Below are 21,500 nucleotides of genomic sequence, written 5' to 3'. Positions count from 1 at the left end.
ATCCAGAGTGAGGTAGGACCAAAAGAAAGCAACAAACATCCAGGACTAGGCCAAAATCACTTCAGGAATATGAGATATTTCCAAATAGCAAGACTTTCTGAGGGTCCCCTAAGCTTGTTCCAGGAAGTCAAGGCTATACTACCTCTGACCTTAGCCTGGTATTCTTGAGGTATTAGCAGGGAAAGTTCCTGCAGATGCCAGACCAGGCTGCAGGAGAAAGTTTTTCATCAATTCCTTTCCTGTTCATTATTGAGACCGCAGAGAAGATAAATGTATCCAACAGAGTCTCCTGAAATGGAAAGCCAAGTTCTAGTCTATGCTCTGCTCCCAATTAGCTGTGGGACCTGGGGAACATTACCTTTCAGAACCTTCACTTCCTACTCTGAAAAACGAGTATTTTAATACCTACCCAACTTTTGTCCAAAACCTCCAAACATATTCAAGACTCATTCAATCACTGAAGCTAAAACAAAGTGTCGTGCTACATTCCTCTCTTTCCTTTACCTCTCTAGTCAGTTACCAAATTATTTGTTTCTTTTCATCCCAAGATCCTGATTACTTCCCCTAGTGGTCTACTACAATGACTTCTGAATTCTTCCTTTTCTTCCTGCATACAAACCACTAAAAATGTTATTTCTAAAAGCAAATCTGATCAATTCTCTTTGTTTTAAAGCTCTTTTTGCCATTCTCTACCTCCTAAAGGGTAAAAGCCAAAATCCATAGCTTTTCTGAGATTTTCATCATTCTAGCCTCTGCGTATAATGTTTCCTCTGCCTAGAATACTTTCTCTTCCCTGTAAACAGGGTGTTAGCACAAATGTCATCTCCTTTGTGAAGCGTTCCCCCAAGGTACACACTGTTAGTCACTCCTCCTTCCTCAACACCCCCATAGCACTTATCAGATTGTTCCATAATTATTCATGGACCAGACTGTAGTTCATGATGACTGGAATTGTATCTTATCATCTAAAAATAAATCCCCATGTCCAGAAGAACCTGGCACAGAGTAGACATCGATATATGCTTATTGAAGGAGTAAAGGAAGCAGGGGCCCCACTGAGAATTATAATGCATGTAGAAGAACACAGTTTAGGCAAAAGTGCTATAGGATCATGGGGAAGAATCAGCAAACCCCACACAGAGAAGGGAAGAAAGGTGTAGGAAATTTCTGATCTTAAAAGGGAGCCCCACAGCTGGGAAAGAACAGGACAAGGAGAAAATTCCCCACTGCACACATCCCCAGAGTTGACCAAGCAGCAGCCAACAGGCAAAGGCCAAGGTAAAAGCAGCAGGAAGGGAAGGAAGAAAGAGAAGAGAGACAGCTGATACCCCAAGCTCTCTGAATGCCCAGGCATCACAGCGGTGCTGTCAGAAGGGGGTGGGTCAGGGTAGGGATCCATCTGGAGGAAATCGGAAGTGCTGTGGGGATAATAAATAGGGTGGACATGGACGGTGGTGATGGTGGTGGTGGTGGTGGTAGTGGAAGAGGAACAGGAAGAAGAAGCAGAGGCAGATGGTGGGCTGGTCCCGTGGCCTTCAGAACTGAAAGACTGTCCAGATGAAAGGCTGCGCATTCGCCGCAGAGAGACCCGGCTGGTCAAGAAGTGGCCAGCCTCGCCCTCTACCAACCTCTGAGATCCCAGGCCATGCTGTGGTTCCGTCAGGCGCTGCCGGACACTGCTCTGCAGGCTGGGGGCTGCAAGGAGAGTGGAGAAAGTGTGAGAAAGGGCCAATTCCCTTTGGGCAGCAGGCAAGCAGGTGGCCATAGAGAAATGCCTGCTAGAGATCACTCTGGGTCTTTGATGCCCAATCTAAAGAATGGGGTACCACCTCCCAAAAACCTCCCACCAAGGGGTCCTAAAAGGATGGGAAATTGAAGATGAAGTGCCCAGGTCAGTTTTAGTGGAAACTCCAATGGAAGGAGACCTAAGGCCAATGTCACTATAAAGGGAGGTGGTAAGGCAGTTAGTGGGAGGATATAGGCAGGGAAGGGTAGAACAGGAATTTGGAGCAAGGTCCGGGAGAGCACTAAGAACCAGCCTTTTCAGAATGCCAACTTCAGGAAATAACTTGTAACTTAGACAAGGACTTACACACAAACATTTTCACCAGATCACTATTAATAATTGTATGAAAGTAAACATAAAGGTAGGACAATGGGAAAACAAGAATACATATACTATAGGGATATTAAAAGTGAGACTCATGCCAGGTGTGGTGGCGCACACATGTAATCCCAGCGGCTCAAGAGGCTGAGACAGGAGGATTGCAAGTTCAAAGCCAGCCTCAGCAAAAAGCAAGATGCTAAGCAACTCAGTGAAATCCTGTCTCTAAATAAAACACAAAAAGGGCTGTGGATGTGGTTAAGTGGTTAAGTAGGTTCAATCCTCAATCCCTGGTACCAAAAAAAAAGTGAGATTTTAAAAACAGAAAAATAAAAAAAAATAAAAATAAAAACAGAAAAATACCTGTTGAAATGCTCAGGGGAAGAAAAAGGATTAAAAAAATAATAATAAGCATATGTAGCCAGGCATGGTGGCACATGCCTGTAATCTCAGCAACTCAAGAGCCTGAGATAGGAAGATCACAGGTTCAAAACCAGCCTCAGCAACTTAGCAAGGCTGTAAGCAACCTAGTGTGAGACCCAGACTTAAAAATAGACAACGTAAAAAAAAAAGAGTGGTTCAGTAGTTAAGTGCCCTTGGATCTAATCCCTGGTACCAAAAAAAAAAAAAGAAAAAAGTATATTTAATAACACTGAACTTTGGTTTTAAAACACTAGAGTTTGAGACCAGACTTTTCCACTTCTAGCTTGATCTTATACAAGTTACATCTCATTTCAATTCATAATTTGTAAAAGTCTGCAGTGTTGTTCTGATACTTCAAAGTAATATCTTTAACTACCTATCATAGGTCATAGCACTCAATAAATGGTTGTGATTATCATTACCTTCACTGTTTTAAAATTTTCACAGATAAAAGACTGAAAAAACAAGTGCTCAGTTATGGTGAGACTATGAATGCCTTTTCGATACTACTATTTACCCTTTTTTACTCTACATATTTCTCTAATATGCATGTAAACAACCATAATCCATCTCTTGGATCAATTCTGCTAATCAGGCTCTTGGAAGATGAAAACCACCATGTCCAGTGAAGGGGTAGCTGGACACCAGGTAACTGCAGAGCATCCAGCTTTGGCTCAATCCCAGCTCAAACTGAAAAATAAATGTAGACCTTTGTCTCTTTTCCTTCACCTTGAGAGATTAGCTGCCCTGATTTCTCCTGAAGATGTGAGAAAGGCCCAGGTTAAAAGGGTGGCAGAAGCCTTGGAAGGGACTCTAGGAAAAAGCACAGTTATATAGTGACAGAGAGTTGGAAGGCAGGGCTTCTATGGCTGGTGGCCTTCAAGGCATTAGAAAGAGGCTGAAGAGAAAAAGGAAGCCCATAATATGAAGGGGAAGAGGAAGGAAGAAGGTAGAAACAGGAAGGAGGTGAGAAACCTGAAAAAGATAAAAGAAAGTCCTGTTTTTTCCTTCCCTCTCTCCCTCCCAGCCCAGCTGGAAGAAAGGTAACTAAGACACCTGTGTCACTGGGCTAAAGGGAGAGCCAAAGATTTTCATCACTATGAATATTCTCTCTCCAGCTCTTGGCTGAGCAGGCTGATTCTTCTCACCCCCGAACCCCTCCCTGCAGTTAGTAAGGATGGTGCTGAGGGGACAAAGGGAGCAAGCAGGGATGTGAGGCAGGCAGGAAAGGGGGTCCATGGGGGTAGGAGTGTTGGTTTAGTCCCAAAAGTTGGAAAAAACAAAAGCCCCAAAGGGGCTCCTCAAACCCGGGTATTTCCAGAGGGACTGATCATCCGAGCCGGCGGATGTAGAGCAGAGAGAGCGGTCACTGAACCTACGCCCCATCAGCCAGGCAGCATCTAGGGTCAACACCCAGGCCAAAAGGAGAAGAGAATCTGATTTATGGAGGGCTTCAGCCTGCCCATCAATGAGAGATGGGAAAAGCTGGGGACAGGGCATGGATTAATCGCTCAGAGCTAATTAAGGTCCCTCTCAACCTGTAGAACATAGAAACATGTAAACTGTCAAGGCAGGATCCAGCTCTACCTGTCTATGATCCAAATCTTCGTAGCCCTTTCACTAAAGTCCTAATAAGATCAGGGAGACAAAGAGACTTGGCTAGGGGCAAAGTATCACTGCGAAATTTACAAAATAAATTTTGTTTAGAGTGAGGATCCAGCCCAAGGAAAGGATCTAGTCTTCTGAAAGTGAGTCCCTAAACAAGCCATGGCTTTCTGCCATTCCCTCTGAACTGGTGCCACAATAGCTTTACCATAAGGCCTATTATGTTTAACTAAAATAACCTCTCATCCAAAAGGAAAATTCAGCGGTGGGTCAATAAAGTCCCATCATTTACTAAGGAATTCACCTAGAATGTTGTTCCTTTTGGCGTGGCTCTATTCACTCTCATCACTTGCAAGGGAGAGGGAAGGCCCAGGACAGAGAATGGGGAGGTTCAAGAGCTCAGATGGAAAGCAAGACATGCTTGTGTAGGAGGTCCCTCCTGGGCAAGAATGTCTTTCCAGCTGGGAGACTTTAAAGGTATATCACTTTAAGGGACTGTTGCTTAATGGGGCCTCCCACAAAAAGGCAAAGAGAAGAGAAACATCATTCCATTCATCTGTTTTAGCAATTACAAATAAGGAAAATAAATAAATGCAATGAAATGAATGCCATTTTTCATAGTGAATCAAAATCCCTAAAGAAAATTATTTTTATAAAAGTAGATAGCTGGGGAGAGGAGGGAGAATAAATAGGAAAACAAAGAATGAAGAGAAACACATTTAACACAATCAGCCCAGGACAAACAGGGCAAATAGCAAGGAAAAACCATCAAAAGGACAACTATAAAAAAAAAAAACCCTGGGCTAGGGATGTGGCTCAAGCGGTAGCGAGCTCGCCTGCCATGCGTGCGGCCCGGGTTCGATCCTCAGCACCACATACAAACAAAGATGTTGTGTCCACAAAAACTAAAAAAAAAATATTAAAATTCTCTAAAAAAAAAAAAAATTAAAAAAGAAACCCTGATGTGAATTGTGCTTTATTAACCAAGATCATGAGGTGAAGTGTTTCCCTGGTTATCCATCCCATGTGCTATTTAAGCCCAACAGAGGCCATGGACTTTTCAGCGTGTATCAAAGATTCCTTTCCTCAAACTCCACCAATGAGGTCACCTACACTGCATGGACAATGGTGACACAATTTCCTCGTCCATGTCATCCACATCGTCGGTCATGATGAAGTGAGTGGGGTTTGGGCGTGTAGTGCCCATCCAGCTGGGATCTATATTGAGGGCAGCTACCAGTGAGTGCATGCCAGGGTTATTAACAATCTGGAAACCACAGAGGATCTCGATCTGTTGCCAGCGGTGCAGGCGCTCCCTCAGTGCTGCTGTCACCTCGCTCAGTGCTTGCCTGAAGACAAATAAAAGACAACTATAGTCATGGACTGGATGGGAGTCCCAAAAAAGAATGAGACCTCTTTTCAGAGAAACAAGCTGGAGGTATGTGTGTGAATTATAAACCCAATAAACTTATAAACAAGGTGGGAGCTGAATCAGGCCTAGGGTGGGAGAGCAGAGCTGTCACTCCCCCATAAGGAAATGGATTAGAAGCTCTACATGCCCTCAAATTCTAAAGGTAGTATGGACACTGCCAGAGTTGATAACTGGTGCTACTTACTTAGCTGTTAGGATTTTATGATCCACATCATCCAGGGAAGAGCTGTGGGCCACATGGAAGGTACCAAAGAGTGTGTTTCTCTTCTTTTTTATCTTCTCAGCCTGCAAAGATGAGGCCCCCAGCTTAAAGAGAGCAGGATTAGAGGTTGAAAGAAATAAGAAAGGGCTTCCTGTGACTGGGTTCCCTTTCTCTTAACACATCTTGGGCTACCCAAGGAAGAGAAAGATGGGAAGGGAAAATGAAGGCAGTGGGAGGGAATAAAGGAAAAGAGGAAAGAAGCAAAAGAATTCCCTGTCAGGAAGGAGAACCTCTGTCCCAACAACAGCCTGGGTCTGGGAGACCTTTCCTTCTACCTGCTTCCACTTGCTTCATCTTTCCCAGAAGGCAGGAGGATGTACCCATACACTATTATTCCCTCCTCCAGAAGCTTAGGACATTATCAGGAGCTGTATATCAGGAAAATAAATAGAACCCACCACAGGATATCTCTTTGCCCAAAGGGAGGTGCAAGATGAGGCAAAGAAGAGAAAGAGGGCCGGGAAAACAGAGAAGGGTGGGGAGGTAAGAAGGGGACAGAAGGAGGACCACAGAAGGGCAGGTCTCACCCCCTCCTTAGCCACCAGCAGCTGCTTCTCAGCATTTTGCTTCTTGATGTTGTAGTACTGCACCTCCACCTCATGTGTCAGCTGTAGCCACTTCTGAAGGGCCTCTGGAGCATACCATGAGCTGTGTGATTCCAGCTCCTTCTCTGCTTTTCTCAAGGCCTCCCGAACCTACACAAACAAGAGAATGTGAGGGTTTTTTTTTTTACTGATTCTTTGTTTACTGATACCCTTTCCAACACCTCTCTATGATGCTTCAGAATTCAGAGCTTTTATCTGCCTTACACCTTGCTCAGGAAGGAGAAAGGGCAAGCATTGTTCTTCAATTTCATGTATAAGGAAATAAGCTCAGAGAAAGAAAGTAACCTACTCAAGATCACACAGTCAATAGGGTCAACTAGAATTCAAAGAGATTTTTTTTTGCTCCCACTCTAGGGTACTCTTCTATCACATCAGCTGACACTCCTCATCATGTATCTTCTCTAATCTCTTCAGGAACAGGTCACTTGGGGCATCACCTTACTAAGAGTTAGGATCTATGCTTGGGCCTCAAAATAGCACAACGTGGCAGGAAAGTACTTGGTTAGGAAATTGTGTCATTTGCAGAAAATGGGTGAACCTAGAGACCATCAGACTCAGAAAGTCAGACTCAAGACAAGTACTATCTGTTTTCTCTCATATCTGGAAGTTGTGGGGTAGGGCAGGAAGAGGATGTCATGAATGTAGAAGAGAGACCATCAGTGTAGAGGAAGGTAAGGAGAGGTACTGGGGAGTAAAATCAATCATTTTATGTTATATGCATATACAAATATGCCTCAGTGGAAGCCACTCTTCTATATAATTAATACGCACCAATAAAAAAGGGGGAAAAAAGTATTCAGTTGGGAATCTGAAATCTAGTTCTGGTCCCTGATCTGTCACTTGATGGCTGTGTGACCTTGTGTTTTCTTAGAAGATCTTAATTTATGGGAGTAGAACCTTCCTTCCATACAAATCCAAACCATCTGTAAAGGGGTGATTTCAGAAGAGAGTGGGCTATTTTTTGTGGAAGATCTGTAAACAAATCATGTCAGATGATTCCTAGCCCAGGAGTACATTAGCCTTAAAGCTCTCCAAAGTCATTTCAAGCCTACATCCGAAGTCTATGATCTCTCTGTAAACAGGGCAGGTAGTCTTTGAAAAGTACTCTGAGATGGAAAGAAAATGAGTTTTCCCATACCTAACTTAGGTAATGCCAACAGAGGTCCAGAAATGAAGGAACCAATGTATAAGTAGAAATCTCCTCACTGACTTTCTCTATAAGGGGCACACAATAAGGCAGATTGACACAAAGCACACAAGTGTGAAAGATCTGAAAGTATACACACACATTACATACACTGGATTCCTTACTATCTCACTCAGGCTACCAGTATAAGTGATCCTCAACTCTCCCAGCTGGATGCTAACCTTCAGCTGTTCAGAATCCCAGAGTGCTCAAGATTGAGAACAGTCTCATAATCTCCAACTTCAGCCACTGAGGCCATGTATCCCACAGCCTAACCCAGGCCATGAGGGTCTTAGTAAAGGACAGGACACCTTTCTTCCTGTGAGAGCCAGTGAAAGCATCAATCTTCATTTGATTTAGGATCTTGGGGAAAAAAACTATAAAATGCCCCTTTCCTGGTTTTATGGATTTAAAATGAAGAACAGATATCTTAGAGGCTAATAAACCAAATCTGAAAATTTATGATCAACTTGTACATTTAAAAGAGTTAAAGCGGGGCTGGGGATGTGGCTCAAGCGGTAGCGCGCTCGCCTGGCATGCGTGCGGCCTGGGTTTGATTCTCAGCACCACATATAAACAAAGATGTTGTGTCTGCTGAAAACTAAAAAATAAATATTAAAATTCTCTCTCTCTCTCTTTAAATAAATAAATAAATAATAAAAGAGTTAAAGGAACAGGATAAACTATGTAGGGAAGAATGGATGGAGAAGAGAAAAAAAAAGAGAGTAAATATAGGAAAATGTGATCATCCTGGGAGGCTGGCCCACCAGGCTAAAAAACCTGTTTGTTTAATGAGAGAAATAACTATTAAATAGGGAAATGAAGATGATCAGAAGCAGAGAGACAGAGACAGACACACTGTTCAACATATAAGTAACAAATGCCTGAGGAAAAGAAGACAATAGATGGGCAAGTCAGAGTTCACAAGTCCTATTCTTTTATTCTATGTGTATGGTTTTCAATATTGTCACACACTTTAATCACATGGGGAAACTTTTAAAATACAGATACCTGTCCCCTAACTTAGAAATTCTCATTTAATTATCTGGGCATTGACCTGGGCATTCAAAACTGTTTAAAAACTCCCCAGTCATTTTAATATGGCAGCCCAAGTTCATAACTACTAATGTATATATTTTAAATATTATCACCAGACTTCCACTGCCACAGGGCTTTATTACTACCATTCATAGGACTTCTCCATTTCTCATAGTAGAAGAATAATAGATTAATGCAACAGGTCATGGTAGAAGAATAATTCTGAACCAACATCTGGAAAAAAGGTGCATAAATTATGAAAATCGGATTTTTTAAAACATCAAAGAGCCGAAGAAGTGATTAAGAGTAGGTCCACAGTTCCCTAAGTATAATCCAGGGACCTCCAAGTGTCCCTAGCACCTTTCAGAGAATTCATGAGATCAACACTGTTTTCATAATAATACTAACAAATTACCTTTTTCACTCGTCTTCTTTCACAACTGAACTGCAGAGTTCTCCAGGGGCTATATGATGTTTGAAATCACAGACTGAATACAGACACTAATGTAAGAATCTAACAGTCTATTAAGCCAGACATTTAAAAGATTTGCAAATTTGTAAAGAGTCATTTTTCATTGTTTTTTTTTTAATTTAGTCTTTTCAGAAAATATGTTATTTGTGTTAAAAGGCAAGGGGTTTAATATAGTTCTGTTAAAGGAATTAATTTTTAAAAATTTTCTCATTTTTAATTTCTAACAGGGTAAATATCAACAATCCTGCCCCACAAAAAAATGTTCTTTAAAGTTCCAAATGAATTTTAGAGTACAGTGGTCCTAAGACCAAATGTTTGAGAACCACCAGACTAGATTAACAAAAATCCAGAAAGGAAAAAAAAAAGCCTTTTTAAGGTGAATTGACAATTGCACATCAATATCTTCCCTGGAGGCATCTGATGATTCTAGGTGAGGGCTGAGAATCAGACTTGGGCCATACAGAAGAACACCACTGGGGCACAGAGAAATAAACCTTTTGTGAGAACTGAAGCTCTTATAGACTTTCAAGGCTAAGGTAAAAAAAAATCTAGCTCTCAATAAAAACTATGAAACTGAGACAAATCAGAGCTAGACCCAGTCTTGTAAAACTATAACCCAGCTCCAACGCAGCTCCATCTCTGTCAAAGGGTGATCCGTGCCTCACCAAACAAACCTAACAGGAGAAAAGCTGACACCTATACATGATGGAAGGTAAAATCATCTGGATCTTCTATTTTTTACACACATCATCTAGCATTTAATAAGATAAGTTATTACACCTAAGAAGATGAAGGAAAACACAACCAATAATCTGGAGGAAAAATAAGCAGTCACATAAATGATCCAGATGTAAGAGTTTACTAGCTAAGTATTTTAAAAGAACCATACTGATATGTTAAAGAAAATATAGGAAAAGATAGACATAATAGATAGAAGAATGTGAATTTTGAACAAGGAGATAGAAGAGTAAAGAAAAATTGATATTTGAAAGTTTAAACCTACTAAATGGGTTAAACAGCAGAATATAAGATTAAAAAATTCAAAGAAGCCAGTTATAGTGGTGCACACCTATAATTCCAGCGGCTCAGATGGCTGAGGCCAGAGGATCTGAGTTCAAAGCTATCCTCAGTAATTAGTGAGGTCCTAAGTAACTTAAAAAGACCATGTCTCAAAATAAAACATAAAAAGGGCTGAGGATAAGAACCCCTGGTTCAATCCCTGGTACCAAATAAATAAATAAATAAATAAAAATAAAGAAAGAAAAGAAAAGAAAGAATTCAGAGGAGCTGGTCATGATGGTGGGCCTATAATCTCAGATATTCAGGAGGGCAGAAGGATTGCAAGTTGAAGGCTAGCCCCAGCAATTTAGTGAAAGCCTGTCTTAAAATATACAATAAAAAGGGCTGGGGATGCAGCTCAGTAATGAGGGACCCCCAGGCTCAGTACCCAGTACACAAAATAAAAATTAACAAAGTAAAAAATAAAGAAAGATCTCAGATACCTAGCACCACAAAAACAGGGGAAAAAATAAAAGAAAATAAAAAAACACTCAGATTGAACAAGGCATAGTGATGCACACCTATAATTTTAGTGACTCGGGTGGGTAAGGCAGGAGGATCACCTCAGTTCCAGGACAACCTCAGCAATTTAGTGAAATCCTGTCTCAAACTAAAAATAGAAAGTACTAGGAATGTAGCTTAATGGTAACGTGCCCATGTGTTCAATTTCCAGTCATTCTCTCAAATATATCAAAAGAACAGTGTATTATTGGAATTTGTTTTTTATCCAACATGACAAATTTTAAACAGAAAATAGCCAGATCAAAGCAAAAGAGGAAAAAAAAATAGAACTGAACATAAATTACATGTAAAATACACCTAAAAGATTGAATATAAATACTGAATTCTCACAAAGGGAGAAATTGAGCAGAAGCAATATTTTAGGAGATGCATAAATCCTCAAAAATGTTGTTAAATGTTTTATTTTTAAATGAGTTCATTGTTACTAATCATTTTTCATAAGTACTTGTTGAGAGTTCTTATTGGTTCATTTTAGTTATATATAACATTAGGACTCATTTTAGACATGATTATATAAACATGGAATATATTTGTTCTAATTCAGTTCCCAATACTTCCCCCTTTTCCCTCCCCTCCTCTCTACCCCGTTCCCTTCCCTCTACTGATCTTTCTGCTATTTATTTATAGTTTTTTTAAATTAGTGTTTTGTGGATGAACATAATGGTGAGATTCACTCTAGTATATACATACATAGGAAGCTTAGATCAGTTAATCATGATTTTTAATCTTCCATACCCTTACTGATGTTTTAGCTATTCATTATCAAAAGTGCTATATTTAAATCTCTAATTTTAACTATGAATTTGACTATTACTCTACTAGTGCATTTAACTTTTGCTTTCTTTAAAAATATTTTTTGGGGGGCTGGGGTTGTGGCTCAGTGGTAGAGCGCTCACCTAACAAGTGCAGGACCCTGGGTTCGATTCTCAGCACCACATAAAAATAAATAAATAAAGATATAGTGTCCAACCACAACTAAAAAATAAATATTTTTTAAAAAATATTTTTTGGTTGTAGTTGGACACAACACCTTCAGTTTCATATATTTATTTTTATGTGGTGCTGATGATCAAATCCAGCGCCCGGCATGTGCTAGGCCAGCGCTCTACCACTGAGCCACAACCAAGCCCCTGCTTTATATATTTTTAAACTTTATAATTAGGTGCATCCAAATGAAGAGTTTTTATATATTACACTGAATTTACCTATAAAATATCCATTTTGTCTCTATTAATATTTCTTGACCTAGAGAATACTTTGTCTGGTATTAATATACCTACCCCTGCTTTATTTTGCTTAGCATGTATCCTCTATCTTTTTTTGTTTGTTTGAGTCTTGTTTTTTTAATCTTTTTAGCCATTCTATGCCTTTTTAATTTTTTTTAATTTTTAATTTGGTATATATGCATGACAATTCATATTACACAATTTTTCATGTCTCTGGTTGTACACAAAATAAAATCACATCCTTCATGTCTTCAATACATATACTTAGGGTAATGATGGCCATCGCATTCCACCATCTTTCCTACCCCTATACCCCCTCCCTTACCCTCCCCTCTCCTCTTTTCCCCTTTGCCCTATCTAGAGTTCATTTAATCCTCCCATCCCCCTGCCCCCAGCATATTATGAATCAGAGAAATCATTCAGCATTTCGTTTTGGGGGATTGGTTAATTTCACTTAGCATTATATTCTCCAGCTCCATCCATTGACCTGCAAATGCCATCACTTTATTCTCTTTTAATACGGGTAATATTCCATTGTATATATATACCAGAGTTTCTTTATCCATTCATCTACTGAAGGGCATGCATCTAGGTTGGTTCTACAGTTTAGCTATTGTGAATTGTGCTGCTATAAACATTGATGTGGCTGTATCCCTGTTGTATACTGTTTTTAAGTCTTTTGGTTATAGACCGAGGAGTGGGATAGCTGGCTCAAATGGTGGTTCCATTCCCAGTTTTTCAAGGAATCTCCATCCTGCTTTCCATATTGGCTATACCAATTTGCAGTCCCACCAGCAAAGTGTGAGTGTGCCCTTTTCCCATATCCTCGCCAACACTTATTGTTTGTATTCTTAATAGATGTCATTCTGACTGGAGTGACATGAAATCTTAGAGTAAATTTGATTTGCATTTCTCTAATTGCTAGAGATGTTGAACATATTTTCATACATTTGTTGATTGATTGTATATCATCTTCTGAGAAGTGTCTGTTCAGTTCTTTGGTTCATTAATTGACTGGGTTATTTGTTTTTGATGTTTAGATGTTTTAGTTCTTTGTGTAGCCTGGAGATTAGTGCTCTATCTGACATACATGTGGTAAAAATTTGTTCCCAATTAGTAGGCTTTCTACTCACCTCACTGTTTCTTTTACTGAGAAGAAGCTTTTTAGTTTGAATCCATCCCATTTATTGAGTCTTGATATTAATTCTTGCCCTATAGGAGTCTTATTAAGGAAGTTGGGCCTAATCTGACATGATGGAGGGTTAGATCTACTTTTTCTTCTGATAGACGTAGTGTCTCTGGTTTAATTCCTAGGTCAGTGATCCACTTTGAATTGAGTTTTGAGCAGGGTGAGAAAGGGGGGTTTAATTCCATTTTGTTGCATATAGATTTCTAATTTTCCCATCATCATTTGTTGAAGAGGCTATCTTTTCTCCAATGTATATTTTTGGCACCTTTGTCAAATATAAGATAACTGTAATTATGAGGGTTAGTCTCTGTGTCCTCTATTATGTACCATTGGTCTACCAGTCTATTTTGGTGCCAATACCATGCTGTTTGTTTTATTGTTGCTCTGTAGTATAGTTTAAGGCCAGGTATAGTGATGTCACCTACTTCACTCTCCTTGCTAAGGATTGCTTTAGCTATTCTGAGTCTCTAATTTTTCCAGATGAATTTCATGACTGCTTTTTCTATGAGGAATATCATTGGGATTTTGATTGGAATCGCATTAAATCTGTATACTTCTTTTGTCCGTATGTTATCATTTTGACAATATCAATTCTACCTAAGAACAAGGTAGATCTTTCCATCTTCTAAGGTCATCTTTGATTTATTTCTTTAGCATTCTGTAGTTTTCATTGTAGAGGTCTTTCACCTCTTTCATTAAGTTGACTCCCAAGTATTTTATTTTATTTTTTTGAGGCTACAGAAAATGGGGTAGTTTTCTCATTTCCCTTTTGGAGGATTTGTCACTGATATCAGAAATGCCTTTGATTAGTGTGTGTTAATTTTATATCCTGCTACTTTGCTGAATTCATTTACTAGTTCTAGAAGTTTTCTGGGTCTTCTAGGTATAGAATCATATTGTTGGCAAAAAGTGCTAATATGAGTTCTTCTTTACCTATCCGTATCCCTTTAATTTCATTCATCTGTGTAATTGCTCTGGCTGGTGTTTCAAGAACTGTGTTAAATAGAAGTGGTACAAGAGGGCATCCCTGTCTTGTTCCAGTTTTTAGAGGGAATGCTTTCAATTTTTTTTCCATTTAGAATGATGTTGGCCTGGGTCTTAGCATAGATAGCTTTTACGATGTTGAGCTATGTTCCTGTCATCCCTAGTTTTTCTAGTGTTTTGAACATGAAGCGGTGCTCTATTTTGTCATGCTTTTTCTGCATCTATTGAGATGATCATATGATTCTTATCTTTAAGTCTGTTGATGTGATGAATTACATTTATTGGTTTCCGTATGTTGAATGAACCTTGCATCCCTGGGATAAACCCCACTTGATCGTGGTGCACTATCTTTTTGATATGTTTTTTGTTTAATTTGCCAAAATTTTATTGAGAATTTTTGCATCTATATTCATTAGAGATATTGGTCTGAAGTTTTCTTTCTTTGATGTGTCTTTGCCTGGTTTTGGGATCAGGGTGATACTGGCCTCATAGAATGAGTTTGGAAGTGCTCCTTCTTTTTCTCTTTCCTGAAATAAATTGGAGAGTAATGGTACTAGTTCTTTTTTAAAGGCCTTGTAGAACTCAGCTATGTATCTTCAGTCCTGGGCTTTTCTTGATTGGTAGGCTTCTGATGGCAACTTCTATTTCATTGCTTGAAATTGATCTGTTTAAATTGTGTATATTATCCTGATTCAATTTGGGCAAATCATATGACTCTAGAAATTTGTTGATGCCTTCGATATTTTCTATTTTATTGGAGTACAAGTTTTCAAAATAATTTCTAATTATCTTCTGTATTTCTGTAGTTTCTGTTGTGATATTTCCTTTTTCATCATGTGTGTTAGTAATTTGAGTTTTCTCTCTGTTTCTCTTCATTAACATGGCTAAGGGTTTGCCAACTTTATTTATTTTTTCAAAGAACCAACTTTTGGTTCTGTCAATTTTTTCAGTTGGTTCTTTTGTTTCAGTTTCATTGGTTTCAGCTTTATTTTAATTATTTCCTGTATCCTACTCCTTTTGGTGTTGATTTGTTCTTCTGTTTCTAGGGCTTTGAGATATAAGTCATTTATTAAGTAATTTATTTGTTAACTTTTTCTTCTTTTAAGAATGAATTCCATGCAATGAACTTTCCTCTTAGAACTGCCTTCATAGTGTCCCAGAGATTTTGATGTTTTATCTGTGTTCTCATTCACCTCTAAAAATTTTTTTAATCTCCTCTTTGATGTCTTCTGCAACCCATTGTTCATTCAGTAGCATATTATTTAGTCTCCAAGTGTTGGAGTAGCTTTTATTCCTTATTTTATCATTAATTTCTAATTTCATTCCATTATGATCTGAAAGAATGCAGGGTAATCTCTCTACTTTTTTATATTTGCCAAGAGTTGTTTTGTGGCATATTTTATGGTCTATTTTAGAGAGATCCATGTGCTGCTGAGAAGAACATGTATACACTCGTTGAAGGATGAAATATTCTACGTATGTCAGTTAAGTCTAAGTTATTGATTGTATTCTTGAGTTCTATAATTTCTTTGTTCAGCTTTTGTTTGGAAGATCTATCCAGTGGTGAAAGAGGTGTGTTAAAGTCACCCAAAATTATTGTGTTGTGGTCTATTTGACTCTAGAACTTGAAAAGAGTTTGTTTGATGAATATAGATGCTCCATTGTTTGGAGCATATATGTTTATAATTGGTAAGTCTTGTTGGTGTATGGTCCCTTGAGCAGTATGTAGTGTCCTTCTTTATCCCTTTTGATTAACTTTAGCTTGAAGTCTACTTTATTTGATATGAGGATGGAAACCCCTGCTTGCTTCCGCCGTCAATGTGAGCGGTATAATTTTTCTCAACCCTTCAACTTCAGTCTGTGGATGTCTTTTCCTATGAGATGAGTCTCTTGGAGGGAGCATATTGCTGGGCCCCTTTTTTTTTTTTTTTTTTTGGATCCAATCTGCTAGTCTATGTCTTTTGATTGGTGAGTTTAGGCTACTAACATTCAGGGTTATTATTGAGACATGATTTGTATTCCCAGATATTTTTGTTTATTTTTGGTATTTAACTTGACTTGGTTTCTCCTCTAATTAGCTTTTCCTTTAGTGTAATACCTCCCTCTGCTGATTTTCATCATTGTTTTTCATTTTTTCTTCGTAGAATATTTTGTCAAGAATGTTCTGTAGTGCAGGCTTTCTAGTTGTAAATTCTTTTATCTTTTGTTTATCATGGAAGGTTTTTATTTCATCATCAAATCTAAAGCTTAATTTTGCTGGATATAAAATTCTTGGTTGGCATCCATTTTCTTTCAGTGTTTGGTATATGTTGTTCCATGATCTCCTGGCTTTGAGGGTCTGGGTTGAAGATTCTATCCTTATTCTGTATGCTAGGCATTTACATTATAATGTGTCTTGGTGTATATCTGTTGTGATTTTGTACATTTGGTGTCCTGTAAGCTTCTCGTTCTTGGTTTTTCCAATTCATTCTTCATGCTTGGGATATTTTCTGATATTATCTCATTGAAGAGATTATGCATTCCTTTGGTTTGAAACTCTGTGCCTTCCTCTCTCCCAATAACTCTTAGATTTGGTCTTTTGATGCTTTCCCATAATTCTTGGATGTTCTGTTCATGGTTTCTTACTATCTTCACTGTGTGGTCAACTTTATTTTCCAGATTGTATACTTTGTCTTCATTATCTGACGTTCTTTCTTCAAGTGATCTAGTCTGTTGGTTATGCTTTTTATTGAGTTTTTATTTGGTTATGCTTTTTATTGAGTTTTTATTTGGTTTATTGTTTCTTTCATTTCAAGGATTTCTGACTGTTTTTTTAAGAGTCTTTATCTCTTTTTTGAAGTAATCTTTTGCTACCTGTATTTGATCTCTTATCTCTTTATTGGAATGTCAATTTTTGCCTGCATTTGCTCATTTAAGTCATTCTTTAATTCACAGATAATTTTAATTATGAACCTTCTGAACTCCTTTCCTGACATTTCATCCACTTCAATGTCCATGGATTCTATTATTGTAGTATAATAGATTTTGGTTTGTTTGGGGCACTTTCCTCCTTTGTTTTTTCATGTTGTCTATGTGTCTTCCTTTCTTGCAGTGTGAATCTGAGATATTACAGTTTCTACCCTATATTCTTGTAGTATCCATGCAAATTGTCTATACCTCACCTTGATGTTGGGCTTCCAGACCCTGCTGGTGTCCCTCAATGTAGGCTACTGTAACTCAAGGTGGTGGCAGTAATAGCCAAGGTAACTCAAGGTAATAGTGGAGGTGCCCCAAGATGAATGCAACATCTTACAGAGATGGGATGAAAGGGTGGGCCTTACACTGCCTTTGGGATGCCTGCTATGAGTTATAGCTGCTTCTAGGCCCTGTCTGTTGTCAAAAGGTAAGGGCTACTGCGTAGGGAAGGCTATGGTGATGTTTGCAGTGTCCCAAGATGGAAGTTGGTTAGGCTTGGGCTACCAGTTGGGGAGGGGGCGGTGGCGGATTTGGACCTGCCCTTGGGCTGGGTCCCACAAGTCGGTGTAGGCTGATCTGTGCCGGGCCTGAACTCTAGTGGGTGTCTGCCGGTGGTGGGATGGACCCAGGCCTACTCTGAGCCTGGGTCCCACGCAGGTCTGTATGGGCAGATCTAGGCCAGGCCTGAGCTCCAGCGGGGGTCTGCTGGTCAGAAGGGGTGTCCTATGCTGGAGCCTGAGCTCAGGCAGGTGTCTGCCAGTGGTGGGATAGACCCAGGCCTACTCACTCATCTATCTTTTTTCATCCTTTACTTTTAACCTTTTTGTGTCCTTAAAGTGTTTCTCTTGAAGAGTATATTGTTGGGTTTTGTTTTTTATCCAATATGACAATCTTTGCTTTGTATTATTTAGTTATTTTACATAAACCAAACTTCAACAAGTTCAGAGGATTAAAACCATACAACATATATGCTCTGACCACAATAAAATTAAACTAGAAATCAATAAGAAAAAGACAATTAGAAAAAGTCCTAAAATGAAAACCAAATAAGACACTTAAATTTTCCTTTTTTGCAAGTAAAACACTTCTAAACAACCACAGATCAAATAAGAAATAACAATAAAAATTAAACTGAATGATAATAAAGCATAAAATATCCAAACTATTAAATGCTACCAGGTACGACTGCACATGCTCATAATCCCAGCTACTCAGGAAGCTGAGCCCGGAGGATTACAAATTCAAGGCCAGTCTGGGCAACCTAGCAAGACTCCATCTCAAAATAAAAAGGAAAAAGGGCTGGGGATGTAGCTCAGTGGTAAAGCATCCCTGTATTCAATCTCTAGTACAGGGGTTAAAAAAAAAAAAAAAAAAACCTATAGAACATTGCTGAGAGAAATTTTAAAAGATCTCAGTAGATAACAAGATAAATTATGCTAATAGACTGGAAGGATTATTTGACTAAAAGTCAATTTTCCCCCACATCAATGTATAAATTCACTACAAACACAATCAAAATCCCAGAAGGTTGGTTGGTTTGTCTTTCTTGAGGGAGTGGGATAACTGAATGACAAGTTAATAAGGAAATACAAAGACCCTAGACTAGACACGGACATATTATAAAAGAAAACATCTGGAGAACTTAACATTACCAGACTAAACAGACAAATAGACTAAAGGGCAGATTTCTGAATGATCATTTTACAAATTATCTTACTTAGGGGGGGAAAAATATCCTTAAGCTCTTTCTCATATCATACAAAAAATAAATAAACTATATACCAGAATGTGAAAAGTCAAACAATAAAAATTTGAAAGAAAATTTTAGGAAAATATCATAGGGGTAGGGAAAGATATTTTAACAAGAAACAAAAAGCACCAACCATTTTTAAAAAATTGATGAAACTGAGTTTCACTGAAATCAAGAACTTGTGTTCGTCAGAAGACAACATTAACAAACTATAAAGCAAGCCACAAGCTGGGAGAAAATATTTAGTTTATGTGTGTATATCATATTTTTATATATATATATATATATATATATATATATATATATATAAAATATACACAAGGACTCACTATCAGAGTATATAAAGAATTCTTAAAAATCAATAAAAGACAACTTAATTTTTTAAGTGAGAAGAGATTCCCAAATCAAATGGTCAATAAATTTATGACAAAGTGCTCAATAACATTAGGGAAATGAAAATTAAAATCTCAATGAAATACCCATTACTTATCTATTAGAATGTCTAAAAATACCAAGATAATAGGTCAGCTAGAATTCTCATACACTGCAGATAGCATTATAGATTGGTACAACTATTGGAAAACTGGTTTAGTTTTTTTTTTTTTTTGAGGGGGGGAGGGTGGTACCAGGGATTGAACCCAGAGATACTTAACCACTGAGCCACATCCCCAGCCATTTTTATTTTTATTTTTTTATTTTGAGACAGGATCTCACTAAGTTGTTGAGGTTGGCTTTGAACTTGGGATCCTCCTGCCTCAGTCTCCTAAGTCACTAGGATTACAGGTATGCACCACCACACCCAGCCTGTTTGGTACTTTCTAATAAAGCCAATATAGAATGTTCTATTATTATATGTCCAACAGAAATGAATGTTTATGCCCACCAAGAAATATATGCAAGAAGGTTCACAGCAGTGTTAAGTCATGAAAGTTTAAAAAAAAATTTTTAATTGCAAACAATTCAAGTGTTTATTGACAAGAGAATGGACAAATTATAGTATCCTTGTACAATGGATTATTACTGAGCAATGAAAATAAACCAGCTACACCACATGCAACAAAGATGACTCTCAACTTTTAGGGACTTAATGTTGAGTGGGAAAAAAAACACACACACACAAAAGCATATATGTATAAAGTCATTTTTATGAAGTTCAAAATTAGGCAAAACTAGGTTTGAGGTTGTGATAGAGGATACCTTTTGAATGAAATATTTACTAGGGCAAGAGTTAGCTGGTTGTATCTTTATCTGGGTAATAGTTATATGGGCACATACATACATAAAAGCTTACCAGCTTTATGTTTATGTTTTACATACTTTATGCAAATACCTCAATAAAAAAGTAATAAAATAATTCATCACCTGTTATTCACTGTTCTTTGAAAAACACCTCACCATTTATTGCTATTCCCTTTCTTATTTTATTGGTACTAGGAATTGAACCCAGGAGTACTTTACCACTGAGCTACATGCTCATTCCTTTCTATTTTTTATTTTAATACAAGAGTTTTGCTAAGCTGCTTAGGTCTCACTAAGTTGCAGAGGCCTACCTTGAATATTCAATCCTCCTGACTCAGCCTCCTGAGTCACAGGATTACAGGTGCAAACCACCACACGTGGCTTCTACTACTCTTATTGGTAAGAGTCTAATGACTGTAGAAAATAGACTTTGAGCCATATTTCAAGTCCTCACACATGAGAAAGTTTCCAGCCAGACCCTAAGCCCTTACCCTTTGCCCACTCCTTGGGGTGGTCCAGGGATTTGTCGACTCTCCTACCTGCTCCAGTTCTTCCTCAGCATATTTTTGGCGGCTCCGCTCATTCTCAGTACCCTCCCGCAGTTCCTTCAGTCGCTGGGCTTCCTGCTTGGCCAGGTTGATCTCATCGCGTAGCTTCTTCTCCAGATGGACTTTCTCCACCTCCACTGTGCGGTGTTCCTCCTGGGCCTTGTGTAGCCTGAGGGGCAATGTAGGGAGCTGGAGGAGGCCAGGCAAGGGGATGCCAGCCAACATGCCATGAGTCATGGCAGCAAGAAGGAAAATGAGAGGACTTGCTCTCTGTATTCATTTTCCCTACTCTGCTAACTGGCTAGCTCTGTCAGCTAGGATACCATAGTCATTATCCTAATTCTTACACTGGCCATCATTTGGTTGCCAGTAATTAAGGTGTGAAGTCTGGTTCCCAGGCATCTGAATCTCTCCTCTAAAGTATCTCACATACTACAATCATAACAACCATCAGTTCACAAGGCATTTCACATTTATTCTCCAGGCAGATAATGATATACTGGTATCATTATCACCTGGGACAGATGTGAATATGAAGGGTTAGGAGAAGGAAAATAACTTACAGGAGGAACTGAAACTAGAATTAAAATTATTGTGATTTCAAATACCACAGTATTTCCCTTATTTTGGGTTATCTGGAAGGTTCAATTAATGTAGAACTTTACAAGCTATACAAAATCCAGGAAAAACCTAATGGTTGAGATATGAATGACATGAAAAAAAGTTCAGGAAGATGACAAAGTAATTATTGAACTGGACCTCTTAGACTCCTAAGCATCTGATCCCAGAAGCACAGAAAAACAAAATTCATGCCAAAGAGAATCAACAGGGTTTGGAGAGCCCCTGCTGCCCCAGGTTCTGAGTTCTCTTCCTAGGTATCTTCCACGGTAAGATCTCAAGG

At 38.6% G+C, this 21,500-nt stretch overlaps 1 protein-coding gene across 5 annotated transcripts in view; it reads right to left on the bottom strand.

The window, feature by feature from the left end:
* Nucleotides 1–21,500, bottom strand: part of Stim1 (stromal interaction molecule 1) — a 200,666-nt gene that overhangs the window by 4,502 nt on the left and 174,664 nt on the right. For 3 of the 5 annotated variants that reach the window (XM_076846754.2, XM_076846755.2, XM_076846757.2), the window contains exons 7-11: nt 20,591–20,768; nt 6,354–6,521; nt 5,749–5,849; nt 5,246–5,481; nt 1,329–1,695 (exon numbers count right to left, since the gene is read on the bottom strand). In XM_076846754.2, coding sequence (XP_076702869.1) covers nt 1,329–1,695; nt 5,246–5,481; nt 5,749–5,849; nt 6,354–6,521; nt 20,591–20,768 — 1,050 coding nt within the window. Of the gene's footprint in view, nt 1–1,328; nt 1,696–3,834; nt 3,928–5,245; nt 5,482–5,748; nt 5,850–6,353; nt 6,522–20,590; nt 20,769–21,500 lie in introns of all 5 variants that reach the window. The other 2 variants (XM_076846756.2, XM_076846758.2) reach the window with 2 other exon arrangements.

Source organism: Callospermophilus lateralis, chromosome 2 (genome assembly GCF_048772815.1).
Source record: "Callospermophilus lateralis isolate mCalLat2 chromosome 2, mCalLat2.hap1, whole genome shotgun sequence".
NCBI lineage: Eukaryota > Metazoa > Chordata > Mammalia > Rodentia > Sciuridae > Callospermophilus > Callospermophilus lateralis.
The sequence above is the reverse complement of the archived record's forward strand: the minus strand, read 5'-3'. Positions and strand labels throughout refer to the sequence as shown.